General features: G+C 41.9%; 1 protein-coding gene across 1 annotated transcript in view; it reads left to right on the top strand.

Moving 5' to 3' along the window:
* Positions 1–14,042, top strand: part of GADL1 (glutamate decarboxylase like 1) — a 168,255-nt gene that overhangs the window by 59,363 nt on the left and 94,850 nt on the right. The window contains exons 10-11 of the mRNA XM_060638452.3: positions 3,313–3,377; positions 3,649–3,730. Of these exons, the coding sequence (XP_060494435.1) occupies positions 3,313–3,377; positions 3,649–3,730 (147 nt within the window). The remainder of the gene's footprint in view (positions 1–3,312; positions 3,378–3,648; positions 3,731–14,042) is intronic.

Here is a 14,042-nt window from a genome sequence, read left to right as displayed (position 1 = left end):
AAGAAACCTCATATACCATGGATAGTTTATTAAGTTTAAAGATAAAAATTAGCACAATTGCAGTAATTTGGCCTGTCTGAAATTTTCTGGAAAATATTTTTTTAAACCCTAGAAAATACTAAAAACAGTCATCCACTCTCTTTCTTTTTTACAAATGTAATTATTGCCCTTCGGGGTTTTCCATACAACCTCCTTGCCCTGCATAGATGACATATGTGGCTAATTCCAAGATCTACTTACTTTGTTTCCATTTTAATGCGTCTGAAGTTGGTACGTTGATGTCATTTTTTTTTTTCTTTCCTGGTGGCACACAAAAGATGGTGACTCTTACCTTTGGTAGTGCCTTACATTTGGTTAATTATAGTGTATTTTTACACAACTGCTTAAGGAAAACTTCCGCGTTTTGGCAGTTTGTATCTCTGGCACTATGCTTCCTCCAGGACGGCAAATGCTGCTGTACCCTCTGCCTCAGACTAGAAGAACCGTCTGGTCTGGCCCTTCTCTGAAGCAGAGGCCCTGGATACTGCATGATTTCCCATCCCAGCCAAGCGTGCTGGGGTGTCTTACCCACTCTTCATTCTCAATCCCAGGGGAGGTAGTAAATATGTACGTATTTAACATCAGGGGCTTTAGAAGCTGCCGGATCTCAATTCTGCCCTTGCCTCCACCTCCCTGTCCAGATTGGTCTTGCTATTAATTTCTTAACTAATTAATCAAAGAGAATAACATACACGAATGCTGATGCATAGGGGCACATATACCACAATGTTTATAGCAGTGCTTTCAACAATAGCCAAACTATGGAAAGAGCCTGAATGTCCATCCACTGATAAATGGATAAAGAAGATGGGGTTTATATATGCAATGGAATACTACTTGGCGATGAGAAAGGATGAAATCATGCCATTTGCAGCCACGTGGATGGAACTGGAGGGTATTATGCTAAGTGAAATAAGTCAGAGAAAGGCAGATATCATATGTTTTCACTCATATGTGGAACTTGAGAAACTTAACAGAAGACCATGGGGGAAGGGAAGGGGTAAAAATAGTTTCAAACAGAGAAGGAGGCCAGCCATAAGAGACTCTTAAATACAGAGGACAAACTGGGGCGGGGGGGGGGGGGGAGTAGGACAGTGCCCGGAGGGGTGTTGTTCTTCTCCTGTCAGCTCTTTTGAGGACTAAGCCTGAGGAGGAGCTGTTCCCGGCCCTGCCAAGCCACTCTGAACCATGGAGCTAACACCTTGAAAGAGTTCATGTGATTTTCTTTTTATTTATTTTGAGGAAAGCAGAGAGAGAGCACAAGTGGGGGAGGGACAGAGAGGGAGGGAGAGAGAGAGAGAGAGAGAGCAGTCTCCACACCGTCAGCACAGAGCCCAACATGGGGCTCAAACTCATGAACTGTGAGATCGTGACCTGAGCTGAAGTCCGATGCTTAGCTGACTGAGCCACCCAGGTGCTCGAAGTTCATGTGATTTTCAAACTTCCTTGCCCCTCACTAGGATTGTGAGAATTTGTTTAATTTTGGGGGAGGAAAGGGAGGCAGAGGGTGGTGCAGGAGACGGGAAGGTGTTCGAATGTGGTGTGTGAGGCTCCTGAACTCACCTCCTTCCATCACCCTCAGCTCCTCACGCTGTCTTCTACCATTTGGCCCTAAGCCAGGATGTTATCCTGAAGCAGGAATGGGCTTTGGCTCCCAGATCTCACCTACCACCTCTGAACCTTAGTTTTTCCATTAAAAATTTTGAGGTAATAATGGCTCCATTCTCAATGCAGTGTTGTGTGGTCTAGATAACCATGGAGGGCATTCAACATGGCCCAAGTTGGTGCCCTCATACTCCCTCACAACCATTACCCTTCCATACTCTGCAAATTAAAACTTAGAAGTCTGCTCAATTTCAAGGACCAGACTGACTTCCTTATTTCTCATGTGGATTCTTCCTCCCTCCACCCTCCCGCCGCCCCTCAGCATCCCCCCTACTCCTGGCTCCAGACTTCCTGTCTGTGGGGTTTCCTTCCATTTCCCAGTCTCAGCTGTCTTCTCCTTCGCTCATAGTGTTTACGTCTCCTGTGGACATCTTCCCTAAGTCCCAGGCTTTCTTTCTCCCACTCTTCAAACATTTTTGATTTGCAAATACTTCTGAAAACTGTTTGGCTGAAAAGATCTAATGAATGGGTTCCACCTAGCCCTTCCTAGTTGGCTTTGAGTTCCTGTGTACCCCTCTACCCACCCTGTCAACTGTGCTCTTTATTATTCAGAATGGCAGCCCTCAGCCCGTACCTCATTATCAACCCTGGCATGTTGTGTGTGGGAGAATGCCAGCATTGCAAAGGATATTGTCTATTTTCCTCTTAAATACAGAGGACAAACCTGTGGTTGCCAGACAGGAGGTGGGGAGGCTCGGGTGGGGGTGAAATGGGTGAAGGGAATTAAGAGGCACAAAATTCCAGTTATAAAATAAATAAATCACAGAGATGAAAAGTACAGCATCAGGAATATAGTCAATAATACTGTAATAACGACGTATGCTGACAGATCGTAACTATACTTGTCGTGGTGATCACTGAGAAATACATAGAATTGTCAAATCACTGCGTTGTACCCCTGAAACGAATGTAACGTCGTGTGGCAACTATGCTTCAATAATGACACTAAAGAATAAAAACATTTCTTCACTGGATTATTTGTTTTTTGGGTGTTGAGTTTGGTAAGTTCTTCATAGATTTTGGATACTAACCCTTTATCTGATATGTCATTTGCAAGTGTATGTTATTTGCAAGTATTTTCCCATTTCGTTGGTTGCCTTTTAGTTTTGTTGATTGTTTCTTTTGCTGTGTAGAAGCTTTTTATCTTTTTTTAAATTTTTAAATGTTTATTTATTATTGAGAGAGAGAGAGAGAGAGAGAGAGAGCAAGAGAGGGGGAGGGGCAGAGAGAGAGGGAGACATAGGATCTGAAGCAGGATCCAGGCTCTGAGCTGTGAGCACAGCTGTGGGGCTCGAACTCGAAAACTGCAAGATCATGACCTGAGCCAAAGTCGGATGCTTAACCGACTGAGCCACCAGGCGCCCCATAGAAACGTTTTATCTTGAAGAGGTTCCAATAGTTCATTTTTTGCTTTTAATTCCCTTGCCTTTGGAGATGTGTGGTGGGGGAGAGGGGAAAATGGGTGATGGGCATTGAGGAGGGCACTCTTGGGATGAGCACTGGATGTTGTATGGAAACCATACAGGTTGTCACTCAGGGTTTTCTGTGACAGCGGACAGACGAATGGCATTGAAATAACGTGTTGTGGTTCTATAAATATCTCCACAGGCTTCGTGGGGCGGTTCAGCTTTGATGTCAAGGAAGCACCGCAAGCTCCTGAGAGGCATCCACAGGTAAATGTGGTTTTTCCAGGCCCGGGGCACCTTGCGTTCAGGCAAGCGCATCTGCCTGGATCTTGCACACTCGAGGGACTATGAAAACAGAGACAAAGTCACCGCTTTACTGGAAAGGAAACCAACCCAAACCCCAAACTCCCCCAACTGCTCCAACAAGGCAGCCTGTTGAACACCTGGGTGTGAGTATCACGTGCTACTAATGATCGTAATCTTGCCGCCAGAAGCTACTTATTCCCTCCTTCCCTGTCCGTTTGGTTTTCCGCAACAGAGCCGACTCCGTGGCCTGGAACCCCCACAAGATGCTGATGGCTGGAATTCAGTGCTGCGCTCTCCTCGTAAAAGACAGATCCGTGAGTTTTCCTTTTCCCTCTTAGGGTCTTGGGGCATTAGGGAAGGTGAAACCACCGTGTTTTCGGAGGCCTCGCTCTTGCTTACGTTTTGGTGCTTTGAACCGGATACAGTGGAAGGTCTTTGGTAAATGGTGGTGGCGTGAAAAGGAAAAACTACAGAGGCTCAGATTAAAAAAAAAAAAAGTCTAGTGTTTCTGCTCAGGTGATTTTGGGGCTTAGCTTTAGGTGTCATATAATCTCATTAGTCACAGCAAAATGGTCTCTCTTGCCCTCATTGGGATTATATTTTAAACCTCAGTGTTAAACATGGCCAAGATTTTGTTCTCCTTGATTAAGTCTGGGATTGAAGTTATCTTGAAACTTCTGCTCGCTGAGAAAGCGGAACAGATGTGTGTCATACATTAAATTGAATGCTTAATATGCTTAGCTAGGGTTTAACAGCGCATGCATACGGGAAGATGTTAGTTCTGTGCTGATCACCGAACACTGATTTATTATGTTCTTTCGGAACATTTTGCGTGTGTGTGTGTGTGTGTGTGTGTGGTGGGGGACGGGGGGGGGGGGGGGGGGGGGGTTGTTAGACGCTAGTCTGGATCCCAGCGGGCCAGGTTGCAACGGCGCTGCAGAGGTCCCCCCTGGCCACACGTATAAACCCTGTGTTTTTCCGCGGGTAAAATAAGGATTCTTGTGGGAAGTGGCCCAGGCTGGGAAATGCCGCTTCATTCTTAGAAATGCCTCCTCAAGATATGTGTGCAGCATGTGGGTGATCTTTCTCAGCCATCTGTTTACATTTTTTTTTTCCTTAGGGGGACTCCCTTTGCCAATGCTAAAGTCATTTTCTCTTTTTAAGGAATTTTATTTCAAAGGAAAACCATATTTAAAGTTGAAACCCAGTCTTGCTTGTGCAGACAGTTACAACTCTCTTTCAAGATGAGTTGTGACATTTGTATGTCCGCACTCTTTGTGTTTGGAGATGACCGAACAGAATAGTGTAGTAGGGGCCAAGGGCAGGCCCACCTAAAATGTGCCCCATTGGCATATTGATTATTTTGAATTGAAGCCACTTGGGAATCAGTCAGGGCAAGGACACTCAGGTCCCCTCTGGCCTCCTGAAAACAGAAGACAAATCTCCCACCTGAAAGGTGCCCTCCCTGTAGAAAGAAGTAACAAGACATCCTGACCACCAGAGACAGGAATTGTAAAGCTGAGAAAGCTGTACAAACAAATTGTTACTTTTCTTTTTACTAATCTACTACTCCAACTCAAATTCCACTTAGAATTCCTAACCAGTTAAAATTTCCAAACACGTTTTCTTTATCGTGTCAAGGCTTCACAAACGTATTGTCTCATTGTCTAAAATGTGTAAAAACCGCCTTCGTCATTTGTTTGGGTCTCGATCTCATTCTTCGGCCTCCGTGTGCCCATAATAAGACTTTGGTTTTTCTCTCTTGTTAATCTGCCTTCATGGGAATTTAATTCTTTTTTCAAAAAAAAATTTTAACGTTTATTTATTTTTGAGAGTGTGAGAGAGACACAGTGCACAGCAGGGGAGGGGCAGAGAGACAAGGAGACAGAATCTGTAGCAGGCTCCAGGCTCTGAGCTGTCGGCACAGAGCCTGACGTGGGGCTTAACCTCACGAACTGTGATATCATGACCTGAGCCAAAGTCGGACCCTTAACCCACTGAGCCGCTCAGGTGCCCCTAAATGGGAAATTTAATTTAGAGTCCAGTTAGAAGAACCTAGGACAAAGTACAATTTCTTCCTCCCTTTCAATATCCATCAGAAGCTACAGAAACCGATTCTGCATGTGGAAATAGAGATACTCTCAGAACTATGAATTTATTGCCTCCTATTTTATTAGGTTGTCTACTGTCGGTTGTATTTCACACCATTTTTTGTTTTGCATGTAACTTCTCAAGTTATTATTTCGTTTTATAACTGAAAGGCAGTTTAAGATTATCATTCATGAACCAAGGAACATCCTCGGCTTGCCTGTGGTACGTATTTAGGACATGACAGAGTTAGGAATAAACCCAGGTTTTCCTTTGCTCTAGACATAAGAACAAAAATGTATTAAGCATCCTTTCTGTGCCTGGCATTCTACATCTGCCTTCTCCCCAGTCTGCCAATCTGAATGACATCCTTATCTGTTGGCGTGACACTTTCAGGAGTGGAAAAGTTAGACCAAAAATTTGATGACTGCTCTTTTAAATAACTTTCTGGCTTTTATACATTTTTCTTGTCGAATGATGTTTTAGCCAAGAATTGATTTGCATTTATGTACTTGATGCAATTCAAAATTTTCTGCATCGTCTAACTCTATTAAAGGGGTGACAATTTTATTTTATTTTTGTAAAGAATTCATTCCTGGATCTCAATAAAAAACAATACCCATGTCGACTTCCATGGCAGGAATTAAAAAGTTGTGGAAATTGTATTTGTTGTGCAAAGAATTGAATGTTATTAAAAGTTGCCTTTTTTACTGATTTTTTAAAGTTTATTTACTTTTGAGAGGGAGAGGGAGAGAGAGAGAAAGAGAACGAACAAGCGGGGGAGGGGCAGAGAGAGGGAGACACAGAATCTGAAGTTGGCTCCAGGTTCTGAGCTGTCAGCACAGAGCCTGATGGCAGGGCTTGAACTCAAGAACCTCGAGATCATGACCTGGGCCAAAGTCGGACACTTAACCGACTGAGCCACCCAGGTGCCCCAAAAGTTTTAAGCTTCTTTTAAAAATAAAACATTGTTTTTATGATTTTATTATTATTATTACTATTACTTTTTTTTTTTTGAGAGAGAGAGAGAGAGAGAACACCAGTTGGGGAGGGGCAAAGGGAGAGGGAGAGAGACTTTTAAGCAGGGTCCATGCTCAGTGGAGACCCCAACACGGGGCTCAATTCCACAACCCTGAGATCACAACCTGAGCCAAAATCAAGAGTCAGACATTCAACTGACTGAGCCACACTGGCGCCCCTTCACATAAAGGATTGTTTTTAAATTAACTGGAATGGAGAGCGGAACCATGAGAGCTGAGAGAGGACAATCAGCGTAAGCAAGTTTTGCGTTGGCAGTTTTCTGTCCCTTTTGCACCTATTTTCTGCCTCTGTTCTCTTTTGTATTTATTCATTCATTATTCAGCCAATGCTAACTGACTTCCTGGGTAGGCCAGGTGCTGTGCTAATTTGGGGCTTATAAAACGGGCACATTCCCTGTAGTCAAAGAGCTTATAATCTTACCGAGAAGACGATGAACAAAATGTTCATATTTAATTCTTTTATTATTATTTTAGTAAGCGCTCCGAAGAATGTGTCAGACACTGTTGATCATATATACTATAGCCATTCCAACTGCCTTCCTTTCTCCTTCCCGAACTATCTAAGCAGTCTCCCTTGCAGTAAGAGCTACAATATGACACAGCTGTGGTCGGTACAGGATAGAGGAAGGTGTGAGGACTGTTGAGAACTGTTTTACCTGCAGCTGGGGGTGATACACACAAGAGGAAAGCATCCTTTGCCCTTTTCTACCTTGAATGAAGTTGGGTCAGGGCATGATGTGTGGAGTTCTGATAGCCTCCTTGCAGCCATACGACGATGACCCTCAGTCAAAAAGTGTTGTGCTGATGCTGGAAGTGATTACTTTGCAACCGTTTTGTGATATGAGGTCATTTATTGTCCTTATTGCTGAAATCACTTCCACTGGGTGATCTGTCCCTTGTAGCCAAATGCACTCCTATCTGATACAGAAAAGAGTATGGCACTCAGAGAATGTATATCAGGGAGAACTGAGATGTTTCGGCTGGAAGAAACAGAACATACACATTTTTTTTTTTTTTTTTAAGAAAGGAAGGAATTGTAAGAAAGGAACCCAAGCAGGCTCCATGCTGTCAGCACAGAGCCCGACACGGGGATCGATTTCACAAACTGTGAGATCATGACCTGAGCCAAAATCAAGAGTCATATGCTCAACCGACTGAGCCACCCAGGTGTCCCCAGAACAGAAAGAATTTTAAAACCAGAGAGTAATCTGAATAAATTTTCATTTAAGACCGTGAATTGGAGGTAGGCAAGAGTGGAGGCAATAATATGAAGGTTGCAGTGTCCAAGGAAGAGTTGATGGCAGGGAGATGGAAAAATGTGATGAAATTTAAGATATACTTTATCTGTCCACCAACCAGATAGGGTTGAATCACCAGTTATATGAGGGAGATGAAGAACAGGTGTCATGGTTGACTCTCTTGACTAGTGATGCAGCAACTGAGTGAAGGTTCATGCGTAGGCAGATGGAGATTGCTAGAGGATGAGAAGATTTGAGAGTGAAGTATCTTGATTTTTAGCATTGGCTACATTAAATTTGGGATTCCTATGAAGTTTTCGAGTGAAGATGTCACGTAGGCAGTTGACGTGTAGATGCAGAGCTAGGATGAGGGGGTCTGGGCTTCAAAAGTATATTGGGAATTGCTGCTACGTAGATGTTCTCCAAGGTCACAGGAGTGGAATGGATTGTCTTGGGAAGAACTTGGAATCGAGAAGAGAAGAAGATGTAGAATTTAGCCCTGAGGAACTTCAGAGTCCGTGAAAGCTGAAGTTGGAATGGCTGGGGAGATAGGAGGAACATCAGGAAAGCGGGATGCTAATAAAATTCTCTTTGAGAGAAGCGTATTATGAGGAATGTTCATGACCGCCATCCTTTGTGTTGAAGCTCAAATGTAACTTCCTTAAAGAAGAGATCCCAGACTCACCAGGTGGACCGGCATCTTCCCATTCTTCTTTCTCAGACCCCGTCCCCTTCCCGTAAGTGCTCATCATGATGGGTAATTAAGATTTCTCATGTATTTACTTTCCCTCCCTCTAGAACATAAGCTGTGTGAGGATATAGACTAGGTCATTGTATTTGCCACTGTATTCCCAGTGCCTAGCAAGTATACACTAAACAAGGGTGAAATTAGAATTCACTGAAAAATTGACTGCTTAAATATATTAAAAATCCTCAAAAATACTTGCTATCATGTCAGCAATAACTAGGGGTTTCCAATTTCTCCCCTACCCCAAATCGTTCCTTTCGAACGCTCTGAGATAACAATGATGAAAATGGCAGTTGATGAGTTTTATTGCCTAGGTCCTAACACGAGGCTGGAGTGTGCCTCCAGCAGTAATTGATGAATAGCGATTTTAATTTGGACTCACTCCTCCAGCTAATGGAAGGGGATAACTCTAGTTAAAGCAAATTACTTAGTGAATATACTTCTGTTAAGGGAAAAACGAATTCCCTAATTTGTACCCTCCGAGCCCTGACATTCACAACGCTGTTTTCCTGATTGACTAGCTGTGGTGTTTGCATTTTTAATGTCCTGTATTAGTAAAGAAGATGGCTTCCAAAACAAAGCAGAGCTGCTGTTCTCTGAATTGTACTATCACTAGTCGCCTTTGCATCATAGGGATAAAAAGAAAATCAGATGTTAAAAAAAAAAAAAAAGAACCCTGTGATTATAAATAGGTTGACTTCAGATGTAAATGCTGGCACTACATGGCTGTTTTGGATCAAAGGCAATTTTGATGCTTTGATCTAAAAGAAAAGGCAATATATTCTAAGAATCAGTTGCATAGATGGAGAAAAATCTCAATGTTGGCTTTTTAATTTTTAGTGCTTATTAGAAGGACTGTTTAGTTTAAAGGTGGGGGGAACCCTAATAGATACATGAGATGAGAAAATACCAATCAGATGAATTTTTGAGCATGGATGTTTTCTCTCCATTTCTACCTACCGTTATCAACCAATATTAACTCACAGGGATTTCCTGTTTCATCAAACAATTTAAGGGGCACTTTTTTTAATTTAATTGTCTTTAGAAAGACTATGTTGGTCTTGTGGATTTTTTTATTATGTCTGTTTTTATATGTTTATTTCAGAAGCAATTAATATGCATCATAGACAAATCAGAAAATTCAGATATGGAGAAAAATGAAGAAAAAGAGACAATTCAGATAACTGCATGCCCACTTATGTATGTTCTTCTGCATATATGCATTTAAATAAATAAATGTGGGGGCGCCTGGGTGGCTCAGTCGGTTGGGCGACCGACTTCGGCTCAGGTCATGATCTCGCGGTCTGTGAGTTCGAGCCCCGCGTCGGGCTCTGTGCTGACAGCTCAGAGCCTGGAGCCTGTTTTGGATTCTGTGTCTCCCTCTCGCTGACCCTCCCCTGTTCATGCTCTGTCTCTCTCTGTCTCAAAAATAAATAAAACGTTAAGAAAAATTAAAATAAATAAATTAATAAATAAATAAATAAATGTGTGTGTATACACACACACAGGTGCACATACCTAATCTAAAAAGATTGTAACAGGGATGCCTAGGTGGCCTGAGTTGGTTAAGCATCTGACTTGATTTTGGCTCAGGTCATGATCTCCATGATCTCATGGTTGTGAGATAAAGACCTGCATCTGGCAGCATAAGATTCTCTCTCCCTCTCCCTCTACTCCTCCTCTGCTCATGTGCACACATTCTCTCACTCTCTCTCAAAAAAATAAAAATAAATCAAAATAAATAAATTATAACATATTTTTCTTTTAGCATGCTATTTTCGCTTAACCAATTGCTTTTTAGTTAACCAATATTCATTCTATACGTTTTTAACAGCTGCATAGTATTCTATCATTTTGATATATTATAATTAACTTGACCATCTCGTTATTGCTGACCAGTTAGGTTGTTTTCGTATACGTGCTGCTGATGCAAGCACTCAATTAGGTTGTTTCAATGTTTGGCTGTTAGAGATTTGGCTGCCATCTTTGAGGGCTAAATCTTTGTGTAAATCCTATATTCTTTCCTTATAAAAAATTCCTAGAAGTAGAAGAGCCATGATGATCTTTCATGATGTTTTTTTATACTTATGTCCGAATTTTCCTTCTAAAATATTGCTTACCTTCTCACTAGTAGAGTATGAGTGTGTGTGTGTGTGTGTGTGTGTGTGTGTGTGTGTATGTGTTAACCTTTGACATCACAGGGGTTTTTAGCTTTGTCAATTTAGCAGGTAAGCCATGTGTATACCCACACTTACAGACACGTTTTCCTTCTAGTGTTATTTATTGACATAGCTCTTTCTGAGGGATCTTTTTTAGACAGAGGTATTGACATGCAACTGTGGGCTATACCTAGGTTTCAAATGTGAGGCCGATAAGTTTGCAGTTCTTCATTCTAGAGGAAGATCAGAATCCTCCTCTATTCTTTAGGAGAATAGTTATTCTCTTTACACTCTTTAGGAGTCCTGGTTATTCATGAGGAGAAGGAGTAGCAAGAAGAAGAGTATAGGAAATTCATTCAATACACACTCATGAAAGGTCCATTATGGGCCCAGTCCTACGATGCAAAGAGAAAACAAGGAAAAGGAGCCCAATATCATCTCCCAATATGGTCCCCCAGAAGAAGGCAGAGATTTTCACTGGAATACTATACCTGAGAAATGTGTTACCTTTTCTTTTTTTTACAGTTTTTAAAAATGTTTATTCATTTTTGAGAGACAGAGTGCGAGTGAGGGAGGGGCAGAGAGAGAGGGAGACACAGAATCCAAAGCAGGCTCCAGGCTCTGAGCTGTCAGCACAGAGCCCGATGCAGGGCTCAAACTCACAAACCGCGAGATCATGACCTGAGCTGAAGTCGGACGCTCAACTGACTGAGCCACCGAGGTGCCCCAGAAATGTGTTACCTTTTAGCCCCATTTAGATTTTTATTCTGGGTGGTAACTGATATTGCAAATGACAATTACTATATGCCATTTTTTAAACAAAATTGTGCAAGAAAAGAAAGAAGGAAGGGAAAGTAGATTTATTAGAGAAACTGGAACACACGGTGTCAGATTTGTGAGGATTTCTTTGTTAGCCCTTGTTTTTCTTCATGGAGTTCCTATGGAAGTGCCATTAGATGGTTTGAAAATACTAAACAATCTGATGATCAAAGAAGTTCTTATTTTCACGCCAGGGAACACTCACACTTCCCCCTACACAGGCACATTGTAAGTTTCCTTGGAATGACAGCCTCCTGAGTAATGTGGCAGAAAAAGAGGAAGGTAGGTGTTTCAAACTGATGACAAAAAAGAAGCATTTTGCTTGTAGGAGAGACATCAGTCTCCTGTGCTTCATGCTGCCAAAATTACTCTCCATGTCTTAGATGTTCCTGCACGAACAGAGAAAATTTTTAGTTTTTAGCAAGGTTGAGATTGCCTAAAACTGGCAGAACTCATCAAAATCATGGTTGCTAAATCGCCCTTTCCTTTTTAAATTCTTGGCTTTTTTTTTAATTGTAATAAACAAAAATTGATTTTCTTTTCATGAGGCTTTTGGAAATTTGTGCACGTGCACGTATATATGTGTGCATCACGTCAAAAATAAAAAAAGGCTCACATGCTTTCAGTCAGTCGTGACAAGCCCCTTTATCATGTCTGTTTTCCTTTTCCCTGAGGTAAAGGGAGATAGTGATTAATGTTAAAGTTGCACATACTCAAAATCCACTATGTCTTTTTCCACTGAATAAACCAGTAATTGGGTTTTAGGGTTTATGGTTGGCACTGCATTTGTCATTGGTTTTAACAAAGGATTTGCACTTTGTTTTGGATCTGTGCTCCTTTTAGCCTAATATATTAATGCCTTTGTGAACTGTGGCTCCAAGGGATAAGTTAGTGCATCATTGCGGTTATCCTACCCGATTTCCGTCAGTGGTTACCAACTTGTCGTAAATGGGCCCTAGTCCCAACGCAGAACCCTTTTCGTGGTTTTTGGAATCAGTATACAGCAGACCGAACTACCGGAGGGCAGAAGGGATCTTATTCATTGCTATGGTCCCACTGCTTAGTACAAAGCTTGACATTCAATGCTCAGCGAAATGTTTCCTGAAGTGAACTTACTTTGTGTCTTTTTCCAATACCATCAAATGGTGATGTGTTTTAAATCTGTTACCTGCAGTGTGAAGTACTGTGTCCTTTATCATCACCACCTGATCTCTTTCAAGTCTTAAAAAGGGCCCCTTCCTGCCAATATGTTGCAATTTTGACGGGGTGTAGAAACTGTTTGCCTTATCCATATGGCTTGATATATCCATTACCTCCTCGCATCCCCTTTCATGTTGGCACTTGAAAAAAAGTCTTTACTCTAAACTGTGCCAACATTTGGCCTTTTATCTACATGCCTCAGAGACCAATAATAAATCAGTGACTCATGCTTTCCTTTTTCAGAAACCATATTGTCTTTCCCCTAGGAAGTTATTTTCGTTTTAGTGTCTAATGATGCTGTTCTTTATTGGCGACTGGACAAGCGGAAGAGATACTTGCTTTTCTAAGGCTCCCTGGGTCCTCTCTTGACCCCTTCTAATGAACAGAATGACATTCACAATCTGCCTGTTTGCAGTGTTGGATCCAGTATCTTGGCCAACAGCTTCCCAATTTCATCCTTGAGTTCCTTCAGACCTTTGGGTGACTGCCACCTGGTCCTACTGATTAAGCTACATTAATTTCGTCCGTTTGACTTAGATGAGTTGGGGTGTTGGCCACTATTGGACTTAATACCTTCTGCCTGTCTATTTCTGGAGAAGCCTCAGAGTGTGGGAATCTCTCTGATATCCTTCCAGGTAAAGACTTCATTCTTTATAACAGCCATCCCATTTCAGTAGGGGACCCCAACCTTTGCTTCCCTGCCAGCCATCATAGAAGACTTACAGATTTGCTAAAAGAATAAAAAGTGGGGGCAGGAGTGGGGGAGAAATTCTACCCTTGTGTCCCAGCAGTTGAAAATATCCCGGAAGGAGGATTCTATTTACAGATTGCTTTTTTTTGTATCCTACCTTACAACAAAACTGATGAAGGTCTCATTATATCGGAGGGTTCTGTAAGCTAAAATCTAAGAAAAATGAGATACCTAGAGTAAAAGGGCACAAAAGGAAACGTGGAATGAAGCTAATGGAAAAATTCTTGCCGTAATTAGCATGCTAGATCTGCCTCAGGTGGATAGAATTTGGTTTTCACATTTTTAAAGGATTCCAAGCATCTGCCATTTTTTTGCCTTTTATTTTTTATGAACTCACCGCAACAGGCTTTCTCTTTTATTTCTACTCCCTGGTATGACACGGGAGGCCCTTTTGACTTCTTAGAAAAAATTGTTCCGTTTGTTTTCCTTTGCACAATTCTAATTGTCATATGTGTTGTTTTCCAAGGAAGATATTTGAAAACATACCTGACATTCCTAGTTAGGCTTTCCAGCTTTGTTGTTTCAAGGACAGAAAATTTCAGGGAGTCAGTTTTCTTCTGGGTTCTTCTTCCATGGCAATTCC

The sequence above is a fragment of the Panthera onca genome, chromosome C2, assembly GCF_046562875.1.
Source record: "Panthera onca isolate mPanOnc1 chromosome C2, mPanOnc1 haplotype 2, whole genome shotgun sequence".
NCBI classification, from domain to species: domain Eukaryota; kingdom Metazoa; phylum Chordata; class Mammalia; order Carnivora; family Felidae; genus Panthera; species Panthera onca.
The sequence above is the reverse complement of the archived record's forward strand: the minus strand, read 5'-3'. Positions and strand labels throughout refer to the sequence as shown.